Source organism: Corylus avellana, chromosome ca1 (genome assembly GCF_901000735.1).
Source record: "Corylus avellana chromosome ca1, CavTom2PMs-1.0".
Taxonomy (NCBI): Eukaryota; Viridiplantae; Streptophyta; class Magnoliopsida; order Fagales; family Betulaceae; genus Corylus; species Corylus avellana.
Genome location: NC_081541.1, coordinates 11,748,314 through 11,763,246, shown reverse-complemented (window position 1 = coordinate 11,763,246; position 14,933 = coordinate 11,748,314). Strand labels below are relative to the sequence as shown.

General features: G+C 35.2%; 2 protein-coding genes across 4 annotated transcripts; one reads left to right on the top strand and one right to left on the bottom strand.

Moving 5' to 3' along the window:
• Nucleotides 1–703: 703 nt before the first annotated feature.
• On the top strand, nt 704–5,614 carry LOC132180063 (sodium/hydrogen exchanger 1-like). 2 transcript variants are annotated; one of them, XM_059592915.1, is made up of 14 exons: nt 704–720; nt 1,065–1,410; nt 1,531–1,649; nt 2,566–2,663; nt 2,823–2,882; nt 2,986–3,032; nt 3,117–3,311; nt 3,393–3,439; nt 3,732–3,798; nt 3,908–4,008; nt 4,139–4,240; nt 4,384–4,522; nt 4,603–4,665; nt 4,749–5,614. In XM_059592915.1, the coding sequence occupies exons 2-14, from the start codon at nt 1,243–1,245 to the stop codon at nt 5,166–5,168; spliced, it is 1,626 nt and encodes a 541-aa protein (XP_059448898.1). In that variant the 5' UTR covers nt 704–720; nt 1,065–1,242; the 3' UTR covers nt 5,169–5,614. The 2 variants fall into 2 exon arrangements, with proteins under 2 accessions (XP_059448898.1, XP_059448892.1); XM_059592909.1 differs by lacking the exon at nt 704–720 and having other exon boundaries at nt 783–1,410.
• A 974-nt stretch (nt 5,615–6,588) lies between these two features.
• Nucleotides 6,589–12,158, bottom strand: LOC132168019 (vesicle-associated protein 1-2-like). 2 transcript variants are annotated; one of them, XM_059579086.1, is made up of 9 exons: nt 11,839–12,158; nt 11,209–11,261; nt 10,566–10,636; nt 10,252–10,333; nt 9,651–9,766; nt 9,334–9,582; nt 8,804–9,004; nt 8,145–8,222; nt 6,589–7,004 (listed from the first exon to the last, which is right to left on the bottom strand). In XM_059579086.1, exons 2-9 carry the CDS (start codon nt 11,255–11,257, stop codon nt 6,894–6,896), a joined length of 957 nt encoding a protein of 318 aa, XP_059435069.1. In that variant the 5' UTR covers nt 11,258–11,261; nt 11,839–12,158; the 3' UTR covers nt 6,589–6,893. The 2 variants fall into 2 exon arrangements, with proteins under 2 accessions (XP_059435069.1, XP_059435070.1); XM_059579087.1 differs by having other exon boundaries at nt 8,804–8,998.
• Between the last annotated feature and the right edge of the window lie 2,775 nt (nt 12,159–14,933).

Below are 14,933 nucleotides of genomic sequence, written 5' to 3'. Positions count from 1 at the left end.
AGACGAGATATTTGTCCTCCCCATAATCCAAGAGAGAATAGAGAGAGAGAGAAGCCTTTAGACTTTCATCTCCCCTCTATTTGCGTTACAAGTGGACGAAAGAAATTAGTGGAAGAAGACAAAACAAATTAGAATCTTACCACATGCTTCGTCGTCCCGACAAAAGCGTAAATATTGAAATACAATTGGGTATATATACTTGGAGGGAAAGGAAAGTAAAAGGAAATTTAAATTAATTAAGTAGTCAACATTTTGTCCCAGGCAAACAAATTCAATTTCTACTTTTCATTTGGGTACGTAGGTATGTAGAGTAATTCGACGAAATACTGTGGAAATTCCAAGTTTTTGACTTGCTAAACAAAAAGAGAAAGAAATGAAAAGCCAAAACGTTACCACAAATGTACGTACTAGCTTTGTGGCTCTTTAGACGACACAATCATCACGCTGGCCCTGGGCCTCCCTTTCCTTTCCTTTCCTTTTCCCCCTCTCTCCCCGCCTCCATTTAGTCATTTACTTCCAAAATCCAACTATCCCATACCCTGCGTACTACAGTCCTAGATTATCACCGCCGTTGCTTCCGTCATCATAACGCTCACCGCCCTCAATCAACGGTCGATTCTCTTCCAACCTCACGCTTCTTCCGTGTCTTATATAATTATCTTCTGCGGCCTCTCACATCCCACATCACTCGCTCCTTCTGTCTCTCTCACTGTCTGACCTGTAAATTTTCTCTCTCTCTCTCTCTCTCTCTCTCTCTAATTTTAATGCTCCGATATTTTCTCTTCCTAGATTTGTCGAATCAGAGTTATTGCTCGAACGGAGGAGTTGATCGGTTTTCTTCAATTCTCGAATCTAAAGATTAGATCGTTTCATTTATTTGTTCATAGTACGAAAAACTGAACTGCTATAGTTCCGAGCTTTATTTCTTTTTTGGAAATGAAATCACTCTCTGTTTGGTTAATGAGAAAACGAAGGAAAGGAGAAGAAAATTTCTACGCGTTTTTTGTGTGAATGTGTTCTCTTTGCTTTTCAATATTCTGACCACCTTTTGTTTCATTTGGTAGAGTACTTTGCTTGGAATGCCAGCTGAGAGATCCGAACGCCAAGCCTTTCGAATTGGAAAATTGACTCTGAACAGAGAATATTGTTCTTCTTCTTCTTCTTCTTCTTCTTCGTATTTATCATTGTGAATTGGATTGGCTTCTACGACTATTTCTACTACTACTACTGCGTACTGCTGCTATGGCAGTGGACGGTTTCTTAGGGAAATTGGGGATGCTGACGACCTCCGATCACGCCTCAGTGGTCTCCATGAACCTCTTCGTCGCGCTTCTCTGCGCTTGCATCCTCATCGGCCACTTGTTGGAGGAAAATCGCTGGATAAATGAGTCCATTACTGCTCTTGCTATTGTAAGTATATATGTGTTTATATGTACGTATATATGCGCACGCGTATGTATGCATCGATGTGTGTTTATATGTATGTGTTAGTGTGTCTGTGAGTGAATTTGAATTTGAATTTGATGGCAGGGTTTGAGTACCGGAATTGTTATACTGCTCACTACCGGAGGAAAAAGCTCGCATTTGCTAGTGTTTAGCGAAGATCTTTTCTTTATTTATCTTCTTCCGCCGATCATTTTCAATGCCGGGTGAGTTTTGGCAATTTTGGTCTTATTTTCTGTTTTCTATGAGAATATTGGTTACCTTGGATTCAAATCTTTGCTGTTAGTATTGTAGGTTTGTTTTCTTAGTTGTCTGGTGTTTTATTAATGTGACTTTGTGGTCTCTTATTGGAAAAAGTACATTTACCCCTCTAATGATCAAATAATTTGCAATGTCACTTGAACTTTCCATTGTTGCAATGATCTTTAAACTATCATTTGGGTTGCAATTTTCCTTTTTGCGCAAAAAAGACGGAAAAAATGAAAAAAAAAAAAAAAATCCTGAATTTGTCCCTTTTTCTGAAATTGTCTTTATTTTTAATTTCTAAATATTTTATTTTTATCACAGATATTTTTGTCATTTTTTGCAACAAAAAAAAAAGAAAGGAGAATGCAACCCAATAATAATTTGGGAGACATTGCAACAATACAATTGAAAGTACGGAAAAATTGCAAATTGCTTGATTGTTAGAGGGGTACGTACAAGGTACTTTTTCTTTTTTATTTGTGTTAAATTTAATTAACAGCCAGGATTTGCAATTCGATTCATGTGATTCTAGGAACTAAGAAAAATGAAGGGCTTTTGTAGATTTTGGTTGCCAATCGTACAACGTGAACAATATAGGCGGCCTCATCCAAGGACATTAACACATTTCTCTTTCAGATGAATCTATTTCATACTTTAATTTGCCACTGAAAATGATCGAGCCTTGCGGTCGATAAATTTTATGGATTTTGGCTCCTTCTACTGTCAATAATATTCTTCATCTGCAATTTTTGATAAGAACGAATTAGTGGAAGCAGGAAACGTTCTTAACTCTCACGTGAAAAGCATCAAGGAAAAATGAAAACAGATCGAGAAGAAAATCTTGTGACTGATTTTTTTCTTCTTTTTCCTCACCAGGTTCCAGGTGAAGAAGAAACAATTTTTTCGCAACTTCATGACAATAATGCTGTTTGGTGCAGTTGGTACTCTGATATCCTTTGCCATCATATCATTTGGTACACTCAGTAATTAACATGATATCCTTAATTAAACTTCATCACTTGCATTTCCCATGTTATAATTATGAAGAATGTGTATACAATTGGGTAGATGAGTGCAGAATTCTTATTGTGTTTATATTGTATATTCATGATTTTTTTTTTTTTTTGGCGTAGGTGCTATACACTTTTTCCAGAAAATGGATATCGGTCCCCTCAAGATAGGAGATTTTCTCGGTATAGTCATTGTAACTCTGTGTATACGAACTATTCTTCATTCTGTTTTCTCTCAGCATACCTTGCCTTCCTATGTACTTATAACCCATTCAATTGATTGCAGCAATTGGAGCGATATTTTCTGCAACAGATTCTGTTTGCACCTTGCAGGTAAAAATGGCAATGAAGCTGTGGTACTATAACAACTTACGAAAGAGAAGCTTCAGAAACAATTAATCCATTCTGTTTGTGCAGGTGCTCAATCAGGACGAGACACCTTTGCTATACAGCCTGGTTTTCGGGGAAGGCGTAGTAAATGATGCCACATCAGTGGTGCTTTTCAATGCAATCCAGAGCTTTGACCTGTCTCACTTCAACTCAAGCATTGCTTGGCAGTTTATTGGAAACTTTTTGTATTTATTTGTCACAAGCACCATGCTGGGAGTTTTAGTAAGTCTCTCTAGCTCTCTGGTCACATGCGCTCTCTTGTGATTGTATATAATTTAATGACATTTTGTTGATCTCTTGCAGGCTGGACTGCTTAGTGCATACATGATTAAAAAGCTCTATTTTGGCAGGTTTGTTTTTTCATGTTGTGGAAATACCTGATTGTTCTTTAATTGGGACCTGGAAGTGTAGAAAGACAAAGTTACCAGGCCACAGCAGTGCAGCTGCAAGTGAATTACAATCACTTGTTTGCTCTTCATCTGCAGCTGATCTGCTGTTTTGTGTAATGAGAGTGTGCTATTATCTTTTTGAATAGACCTCAAGCTATTATTTGCCAAGTTAAAATGACAGGGAATATTCATTAGTGTTTTAAGGTTGTTCTTTCATATGTTTATTGCTCTTCTTTTTCAAATAACAAAACAGGCACTCTACAGATCGTGAGGTTGCTCTTATGATACTCATGGCTTACCTTTCATATATGCTAGCTGAAGTAAGTTTTTCCTCCACTTATGGGGCACCTATTGTTGCATTTTATTTTTCCTTGCATTAAGAAGGAATCTGACAGTTTAACCACGATCAATATTTTATTTATCTCGCAGCTATTTTATTTAAGTGCAATTCTCACCGTATTCTTTTGTGGAATTGTTATGTCTCACTACACATGGCATAACGTGACTGAAAGTTCAAGAGTGACTACGAAGTATGTTTAATCTAGCTAAAAAAATGTTATTATTAAGTGGCTATACATTCTTGTTCATTTTGTTTTCATTTAGGAAAATCCCAGCTTAGCTATAGTACTGTCACTGAGTTTCAGTTCTCTTTATTTGCAGGCATGCTTTTGCAACGTTGTCATTTGTTGCTGAGATCTTTATATTCCTTTATGTTGGCATGGATGCCTTGGATATTGAGAAGTGGAGAGTTGTAAGCGATAGGTAAAAGGTTAATACATATGAAGGAGATTAGCTCCTATGAAACACCTACCTTGGTTGTAGACTATTAGTGGAATGTCAGTGTGACCTTTCGGTAAATGTAAAAGTAACTTTGCTTTGTTTTTGTTTATCTTTTTTTCCCTCAGCCCTGGAAAATCTGTTGGGGTGAGTTCAATTCTGCTGGGACTGATTTTGGTTGGAAGAGCCGCCTTTGTTTTCCCCTTATCCTTCTTATCCAACTTGACAAAGAATTCTCCATCTGAGAGAGTCACTTTCAAGCAACAAGTATGATCCTTCTCGCAATCTCGCTTTTTATGGTCTTAATGCTTTCAGAGAAATTGATGTATTGCTTTTTTGTTTTGCAGGTAACAATTTGGTGGGCTGGTCTTATGCGTGGTGCTGTTTCTATGGCACTCGCTTATAATCGGGTAAAATATCAAACAGTTTCCTTTTCTATGCATGGCTGTAGCTTTGGAATGATGACGATGAGCTCTTTATTTTATGCATGCAGTTTACTAGGTTAGGCCATACTCACTTGCATGGGAATGCAATCATGATCACGAGTACTATCACAGTTGTTCTTTTCAGCACAGTTGTGTTTGGATTGATTACAAAACCACTCGTGAGGATCTTGCTTCCTCAATCAAAACAAGTCACCAGCATGACTTCCTCCGAACCATCTTCTCCAAAATCCTTCACTGTGCCACTTCTAAGCAATGCACATGATCCGGAGGCCGACAAGGGCACCCAACACGTGCACCGCCCAACCAGTTTACGGATGCTTCTGAGCACCCCTTCTCACACTGTCCACCATTATTGGCGGAGATTTGATGATGCCTTCATGCGACCGGTTTTTGGAGGCCGGGGTTTTGTACCCTTTGTTCCTGGCTCCCCAACTGAACAAGTTCTTCAATGGCCTTCTTCCAACTGAAAGATATGAAAAAGTACTAATTTCTGAAACAGATAGGTAGGGCATGAAATTCAGCAACAAAAAAAAAAAGGAAGGTACGTAGGGCGTTGAATGGGCTTTTTCTGTGTGCGAGTTGTTAATATTGGAGAGATTTCATACGTGGCGGCAACAGCATTTTCATTCAGCTTGGGCTGCTTGTGATTTGATTTTCGTGTGGCGATTCAAAATTTTCGTGTCTTTATAGGTTGTCACTTGTCAATGTGTGTCCTTGCTTGGCAAAAGCAAAAAAAAAAAAGAAAAAGAAGAGAGAGAGGCTTTGTCCTTGACATGCAGTATATAGCTTTGCGAGTTTTTTCTGATTGTTTTACATGAAAATATTTACTGATTGTATACCAAAGTGAAAATTTTGATATCCAATTTTTTTTTTTTTTTCATGGCATATTGTGCCTGATCGTCATATGTGGCTATGTAACGTAATTCTGCTATAAAGAAATGAAGTGAATATTTGTTTTTTATTTTGTTTTTGTTTTTGAAGAAATAGAGTGAATCTGAAGCATGTTAAAATATTAATTAAATGATTAAATTCATAATTTATTATCAACTTAAGCTTGTGATGGTTTAACATGATATCGAAGTAACTTTTTTTTGAAAAAAAAAAAAAATTATTGAAGTCATAATTAAGTTCGAATTCCGACCCTATAATTTACTCATTCATTTCGGTTAAATATTTTACATATTAGGGCATGAAGAGTTTGAGTCCGAAAATTTCAAAAATTTCTCCATACGCATTCATTGTATAAAAAATAATAATAATAGAGAAAATGCAATCTACACCAATAAAAACACAACCCTGAAATCACTTTGTGACACATAAACCACTTGTACGACTAAAGGTTTTTTTTTTTTTTTAATTTAAAAAAATCATAATGAGAGCTATTTCTCCCATAAAAAGAGTGAAAAAATTTCACTTAACTCACTTGAATTGTCGTCATTTTTGTAATTACCCTCTAAAACTTAAAAAACTCTCAATTTATTATTTTAACTTTTCAAATTTTTTTTTTTTGTTTTCAATTTTACCAATTTTCTGTTAAATCCTACTAAAATTTCCAATATACTCTCTCTCTCTCTCTCTCTCTCTCTCTATATATATATATATATATATATATATATTCAATTTAAAAAAAATTCAAAGATTCAAGCATAGGTACAAATTCCGTTAAATCCTAATCAACACCTATATTATTACAATTTTTTTTTCCTAAAAAAAGGAATGATATTTTGAAAATTTTGATATGGAAAATCCCAATGGATGGGTTAAATTGAAAGATAAATACACTAAATTAAGAATTCTTAAAGTTTAGGAGGGTAATTGCAAATGTGATTGAAGATAAGGGGAGGGTAATTGCTGCAAAACCGGCAAATTCATGAAAATTCAGACCAATTCGGGTTAACGGTGACAAAAATTTCTAACATTAAATTCACAAACATCCAACACAGACCAATATTCAGCATGGCTTATATCAAAACCCTCATTATGCCATTACATAAGCTTCTCATTTTACCAAGCATCAACAAAATGCTGATATTTCTCTTATTTAAAGAGACCAGTTCTCTTTACATGCACAACTCGAAGAGGTTAAAACATGTGGTGTTAGACAAAATTAATAAACATACAATCAGATCCTCTTGTTCTATCACCTGCGCGTTCTAGAATGTCCAGCAACAGGGCCACGGAAGTCCTCTCTCTTATGGGTGGATAAGGTATCCCACTGCCACACTGATAAGAGCAACCATGCAGACATACAGTAAAGGGAAGCCCATCTGAATTCTTCTCACATTGTTCTTACTCAACACCTCCTGCAGAGCCGAAAAGCCAGTACAATCAAAATTCAAAAACAACCAGCTATGAACCAGAATAAATGTTTTAATTTACTATTACAAAGTGTTCCCTTTATCTATCCCAAGCATTAGACATTAATGGGCATTACAAATTAACGGTTAGCACGGACATGAAAAGCAGCAAGATTCAAACGGTGGTAGTCACAAGGATAAGAACGCTTAATTAAAATGCAAGAAAAAAGAGAGACATCAATTAGCTAATATTGGCAAGCTTGGAGAACAAATACATCACAGAAACCAAGAGTAGTTTTCAACATAGAAGTGCATAATTTATATTCTCATAATTACTCATATGCAACTGAATATAAATAATTTCATACTACATCCTGGGGCAGGTTAGGGTATTTAGTAATTCTATATCAAAGATGTAATGCAGGAAAGTCATATTTGAAAGTCAAACTTAAAACTGGATGGGAATAAGAAAATTGGTTTTGTAAAAATTAAAAACATGGGGTTGGGATGCATAAACTTCCACATATTACATAACATAGTGCCAAACTAATTAGTTTATTTATATTTTTCAATAGTTGTGCCACACTTTTTATTTTTCAAGATGCGACCAAATGGCTCTGGTGAACATCACAATACTGATTACCCATTGATGAGATTAGTATGAAAAAGAAAATTGCACTTAAGACAAAAATTAATTACATATTCAAGAAGAGGAATTTTTTTTGAAACCGCAACTAGTTTGAAACTCTCAGAGTTAATAATAACTATAGCATTAAATAATGTATTTCAAAAGATTAAAAGCTCCAAGTAACCATTGCCAAAAATAGACAAGGCTCAAATTATTCAGTGAGACTGCAGTTTTGACATGGGGCGTGCTCTGTGATTGTATAAAACCAGAGTCTTTCCACAGTATCACGAATCAATTATCCTTTTTTTCCCATTATGTATCACTCAATGAAAAAGGTGTAACTTGAACCTAGGATCATTGCTATTTGTGTCATTTAGCTCATCTTCTTGTCTCAAACCATTTTTCCTGGGCTCAAAAAAGGTGCTGACGGTAGAGAAGTTGGTATGAGCTTATGGCCAAAGTGATTAATTTTGAAAAACAAGATGATAGAAACGGATCAGGGAAACTGAATTACTCACCAATTCATGCGTAAGTCTATCCTTCTCTACATTGGTCATGCTCCTCTCTTCTGTCAGCTTTGTTATTGTAGATTCAGCCTGCAAATAATTCCACAAATCTTCATTACTACCTTCATCTTGACACTTAACAGGATAAAATGCAGAAATGTGGATTTTAAAAAACAATACTATGTAGTAGGAACTTCCTGCCATATAAAATTGAGGAACTCAATTTGGAATTGGGCCATATAATGCAGGGTCATCTTTCTACCATAAAATTAGGTGCATATTGGCTTATGATAGGCCATTCCCACCCTTCAAGGACTTGGCTTACCATGAAATACCTCCTGTTAGAGTATAACAGGCCACAATTATCAAAGTTGACAACAATATATGGTGTTAGCTATATTTCTTGGACAAGTAGATATCAAACGGATATGCATTGGATGGCGAAACCTTTATTTAATTAAGCAATAAATATAGCTTTATCAATATTTTCCCCCATAATTTTCCTCTCAAAGAGCAAATGCAACTTATCGAACCTCAGATAATTTCCCAAACCGTCCTTAGAAAGAGTCAAGCCAGAATTTCTACCCCCAAAAACACATGACAAGAAGACAAATAAAACACAATTCGAGGTTTGCTTCTATAAAGTTAAATCTACAATGAGAAAAATTGACCTCTCTAAGTTTTGAATCCATCATAGTTAGCTTTGATTTCAAATCCTCAAAATCCTTGGATATATTCAAATCAACATCATTCTTCACTGGTTTCAATCCCTCCACGTCGACGGCAGGTCTCGAGTCCATATGCTTGCCTTCTCTTAACTCATCCACTTCCTCAGCAGTTTCAATCCCCTTGACATCCTCAGCAAGCTGGCACTACAAAATGAATAACGGTTTGTGAGAATCATCATCACAACACAATTATTTAATTTTTTCCATTATAAGCAAGTGGTTACATCAAATACTCTGTCCTTACAAAATGACATTTTTCTAAAAACACAGACACAACAAACAGTTGGCTGATAACCACAGCAAAATGCTGACATGGATATGAACCATATCACACAGTACAAAACTAAGGTATTCATGAACCATGTCCTGCAACTTGATTACAAGCAATTTTTGACATACACACACACACACACACACACACACAGCTGAGTCAATAATATGGCTTTAACTGATAACATAACAATATTTATTACCCTCTGAGGTGGAGGTATGTTTTCAACTCCACTCAGTACTCTATCTTTTTGCACCGTAGTTTCACAAGATGGATCTTTTTTTTGATAAGTAGTATCACAAGATGGATCTTTTTTTTGATAAGTAGTTTCACAAGATGGATCTTGCTTTGATACTCCATTAATTGGTAGAAGTACTGGGGAAGGAGGTGGACTAATCAGGATCACCCTTAGCTTCATCTCTTCAATATAGTTGCCACTATCTTTAGCAAACTGTCAAAATAAAAAATTGGTTAACTAAATTAAGAAGAACCTAATTAAATGGCAACCATAATTCTCACCATGTCAGAAGTAATGTCCTCCTCAGTTGTCCCATAAGGGACGACTGTGCTTTGAATCAGGAACTTGTCTTTGCACTGCATATCAGGTGGAGCTACACGCTGAGCTTGCATAGTAACTACATCAACCAAAGAGTGAAGAGTGAAAGATCCACTATAGTTGATAGAAGATGTTTGGGGCAGGACACAAAGGCACTGATCATTCACTGGTAACAAGTTTTTCAGAAGCTTAATCCCAATTTTACTTTCAAGTTGCTGTTCAGTATACCTTAGGTTGGGTTGTCTGCTTTGTCGATAAAGTCAAGACTTCTTTAACACGCTCAAAACAATGTTTCTAGGTATCACTCTCTTGTTTTCAATAGAGCAAAGCAGGGTTCAGTTATGTTCTACAGAATATAGCTCATACAATTCACACTTGTGTAGATTAAAAGTAATTGGATGTATTATATGAGCAATATATATGTATGTATAAATATTAATTGGAGAACATAAGCCAAATACATATAATCAGAAAAAACCAATCAGAAGGGGCAATGTCAAAATACATAAGGTTATTATAAATGCAATGGCAATAAGTCAGAACAAGGATATAATGGGCATATACCAGTGAAATCACATGTCGCTTTTGGCTTAATAACGCCTGTGTTTGGTCGCACGCAATACTTCTTTGGAGATGTAGTTTTTACCTGCCAACATAGCTATCCATCAATCACTTCCATCTAACCGAAGTTTCCTCACTTGGATTTGTTTTTTCACAAGTAAATAATAGCAAATTAAAAACTGAGGGAAGTTTTTTTTGGTAAGATATTTTTATTATAAAGAGTTAATTTTCCTTTTTTAAAAAAAAAAAAAAATGGAAAAGAAAGACAGAAGTTCGAGGGAAAAAAACTGCATGATCCACATGACTAATCTTATCACCTTGAAAGCAATATACTGATTGGAGTTATTGCCAAGTTGAATCGAGCATGAACTCTGTTTCTTCACCTCAACTAGAGAGACAGAGAGAGCCTTGTCAGTATCACAAACTTTCAGATAAATGCATGCAAGCCCAGGGAAAAAGAAGAAGAAGATTAAGTTGAGCTAAGTACTGCTTTGCAAACCAAGCGACAGGTTGAGCTAATCAATAGTAGGAATATGTAGATCATATACTAACATATGAAAAGTATTTCTTTTTCCATAACAAGAGCAACATGACTGGGTGAGAACAAAAAAAAATACACACGTATCAAGTTCATTGGAAATTTCACAGAAGAATCCCAACTCCACAGGCTAATGTGAGCCTATGTTCAGAGATTCACACTGTATTTGAGACAAATTCTCTACAGCCATTAAAGGAGTAACGAGTTTTATGCAAACAGAATATCAGTTTCATTCTCTGTTCCTGCACTGGCTAAATTAGGAAATCTACGTGATCAAACTATATGTATTAAGAAATTACATGGATGCCATGGAAGTTGATACCTTAAAATCTATAACCTTCATATCCGGATCACAAGATTATATATGTCCAAGATATTAGAACCCAACAAAAAAAAATGTAGATTTCTTGTCAAATACTTACAAGTAAATTTAAGCACATGTGGTTGAATCTCCAAAAGCTCCGTAGCCATGACTCTATAAATCACCAAAAATCAACACAAGTACATCAATAAACAACATTGCTAAAATCCTTAATCTTTAAATGGTGTTGAATATATCACTAAACTCAGAAAAAAAAAAAAGAAGGGTACTAGCCTGGTCATTCTGAACTTCTATATTATAAAACAAACAAAGAATATAGTATATAGTTTTTCAAAGAAAGGTATATCCCAATTAATTATTGCCAGTTTGGGCATCCCAAAAAGTAACTGAAAAAACGTGGCATTTCATTAAAACACACAAATCTAACATAGTTATGATGGTTGCACTACTTCCCACTGTGGACTCATGATTGCCCTTTGGATGCAAAGAAGTCAAACAATACCATTTCAAAAAAAAAAAGAAAAAGAAAAAGAAAAAAAAGGCCATTCAATATGCAAAGAGAAACTCATCAAAAATTCACCAAACCCATATATACAAAAACCCTAACTTTGGCGTCTCACTTCACACTCCATAATCATAAATAAAAGTCTCTGAAAACTCAAACGCATCGAACGAGCACAAAACACTCAAATACAGAGAACAACTTAGCTGTACAGAGAGACAAACTCACTTAATTTGGGAAAAATGTGGATCAGAGCGCGCTCACAGCAAGACGAAGCCAACGAGACGCGATGCTCCTTTAGCTTTGAATTTGAAAACCGAAATTGAACAGTGAGAGAAAGAGATGTGTGTGGTTGGTGATCTGAAAGACTATATCGTAAGGAAAGGCAGAGACAGAGAGAGAGAGAGAGAGAGAAGTGAAAGCAAAGAAAGAGGTAGTGAGGTGGGGGGGATCGGGGCGTTGGTTGCGTAGTGGGATCAGTCTTTTCTGAGCGGTTGCACCCGCAGCGTTCCGTTACTTATTAATCTCATTCTCAGAATCTCTGTTCAAACCCCAACGGCTTCTTATTAGCCGGCTTTTAGCCACTAAATTTAAAATATATATGAACAAATCCATATATATATATATATATATATATATATATATATATATAAAGAATTTTGATCCTTAAGTTTCGTGGTAATCTAAGAAATCTTTGAATAATTATTATATTTTAAAAAAAAATTATTTGAGATGATTGGTATTATATGATGGTGTGAAAGGTTTTTTAAGAACGTTTGAATGGGTGTTTTTTATTGTGACGTGAGATAAAGGTAAAAGGAATTTTAATTTTTTTTTGTATGAAAAGTTGTTATAAATGTTTTAACTTTTTATATATCTATAAAAAAAAAAAAAAAAAAAAAAAAAGTTAGACACATCACATGGTTTTATCTTTTTCTTAGAACTTTCATAAGCTATAATTATTTTATCTTATATATTATATATAATTGATCCTTGATAACATAAGATGGACCATAATATTTCCAAATTGTAAGTTTCATTCCTGCAATTTCTTAATCTAAAATTGAATCATTTGTTGCAATCATGTTTCACGAGCTGTAAACCATACATACTTTCACATGATTGAATATTTACCAAACAATTTTAAAAAAATACCTTCATTTTTTTCCACATACGAATTAACGATTGAATTTGAGTTTACATGTAACACCTTGGTTTCATATCGGAAATATTGGAAAGATGATGAACAGTTCACATAGAGTGAGCAGTTTATGAAGACACTCATGAGTACTAAGTTTCATATAAAACTGATCTTTATAAGTAATTCTATAGAAACTTCAAATTGATTAATCTTTTTAGAGTGATAGCACATATGCGACTAACGTTTTCACCTGGATCATTAGGTTTTTTTGAGATGATAATGCAAATACAATTGGTGTTTTCCTCTTATCGTGATCATCATATTCACACACTCAACACTAGAATCACTTAACTAATTTTCAATTCGATTAAGTCATTTAGGGCTCAACCCAAAACCCTAATAAAAGACAAAATTCATTTGTAATATCACTGTATTTGAGTTATGTTGAACCAAGCCTAGCTAGGAGTGTCAAAAATTACTGAGAAACCGGAACTGGGAAATCGGAGAGTCAGTTTCAGTTTTTGGCACCCGGTTATAACTGGGAAACCGAAACTGGGTATATATATATATTAAACCGGTTAAAAAAAAAAAATCTTAAAAAACCGGTTACCTGACCGGGTACAAACTGGACCCGGCTGGTAACCAAGACTCGGTTCCCGGTTCCGATTGCCCAAAACCAAGAACTGGGGTACCCCGGTTTCCGTCTATGGTTTTGGCCAGAAATCAAGAACCGAGACCGAATTGACACCCCTACACCTAACTGAAAGAAAGAGAAAGAGAGCTACAATTTTCTTTCTTTGGCATCCAATTTCCACCCATCATTTTTGTACTTTTTACTTTTTATGCCTTAAACTTTGCTAGAAGGATTAACGCAACCAAAAAGCCGGCTGAATGACTACCATATGCCACCACATGTAATTCCACCCACCCCAAAAAGAAATTGCAAAGAAAATAAAAAAAAAATACCCACCGAAAGTAAAATGAAAAACGAATATTTCTTTATCTTCTTCACCTTTCTCTATTTTCTTTCTCTGAAAATGCAAAAGAAGAAAGTAGGAAACAAAAGTGATCCATTAGAAAAATAAAAAAATAAAAAGAGGGAGAACAGAAAGGTTTCTCATAATGATAGTGAATAGAATTTCCCATTTTGACTTAGTTTTCTCTTTCTCTTCCCTTTCTTCGGAGATGGGTAAAGGGGTGACAGACAAAAATGATATGAAAAGATTGGCACCTTAACAATGGGTGTAAAGTATTTTATATGATATCTTTTATCTTACAAATTGAAAGGAAGCATAAAGTAGCATGATTATTGCAATGGGGCCAAAAAGGTGAGCCTGCTAATGAATTTGGGTCAAAGATAGAAAAAAAGCAAGCCATTTAATTTGAGCTTTTATTAATTTAAAATATTAAAATAAATGTACAACGTTTATTGTTTGCAACTCTCTCTCTCTCTCTCTCTCTTTCTACGTATATTTTAATAATTGGTCCTGTTGGTGGCCATGGTGGGTAAAATGGCGTACGTATGGTCCTCCCACAAACTTAAGAGGCAGTACGCGTAGACATTATTAAGGGCAGTGGTTTAGTGGTCTAAAAAAATTATCAAGTGATCAGGGCATGTATTAGAGTTTAGGTTCAAATTTCTACAATGAAGAATCTTCATATATGTCTAATTAGTATTAGTCGCCTTAAATTTTCATTGATGCTCTGGTAGGGTTAGGTCAAGTAATGGCTCAGTCAGACTTGAGAGAGCGCCTACAACTCCTAACGGGTAGATGCTACTATGATCATGTCTAGGTAGAATAGTCACAATTAGTCTGTTCGACCTACCACTTATAATTTTTTAATTTTTTTTTTTAAAAAAAGAGGCGGTAGAGAAAGTTGAGAAGATACAAGCTTCACAGTAAAGAATTCATGTAACCTTTAAGCGTTACTTGGAGGCTATGTTATAGCCTCAACTTCATTAATGAGAAGGTTAGAAAATAACTATGAAATACGCGACTGTTAGTAGGCGTTTGGAGTAATGCCTGAAGGGTTGCTCCAATGGCTGGCCAGTGAATGGCGTAACGCCTGGCTTGCATGAAATGGTGGGGCAAGCCCACTTCAATATCAAGATAGAAGATTTTTGAGGGTTGAGTTTGAAAAGAAATTCTTATTTCTTTTGTTTTTTTTTTCTTTTTTTGTG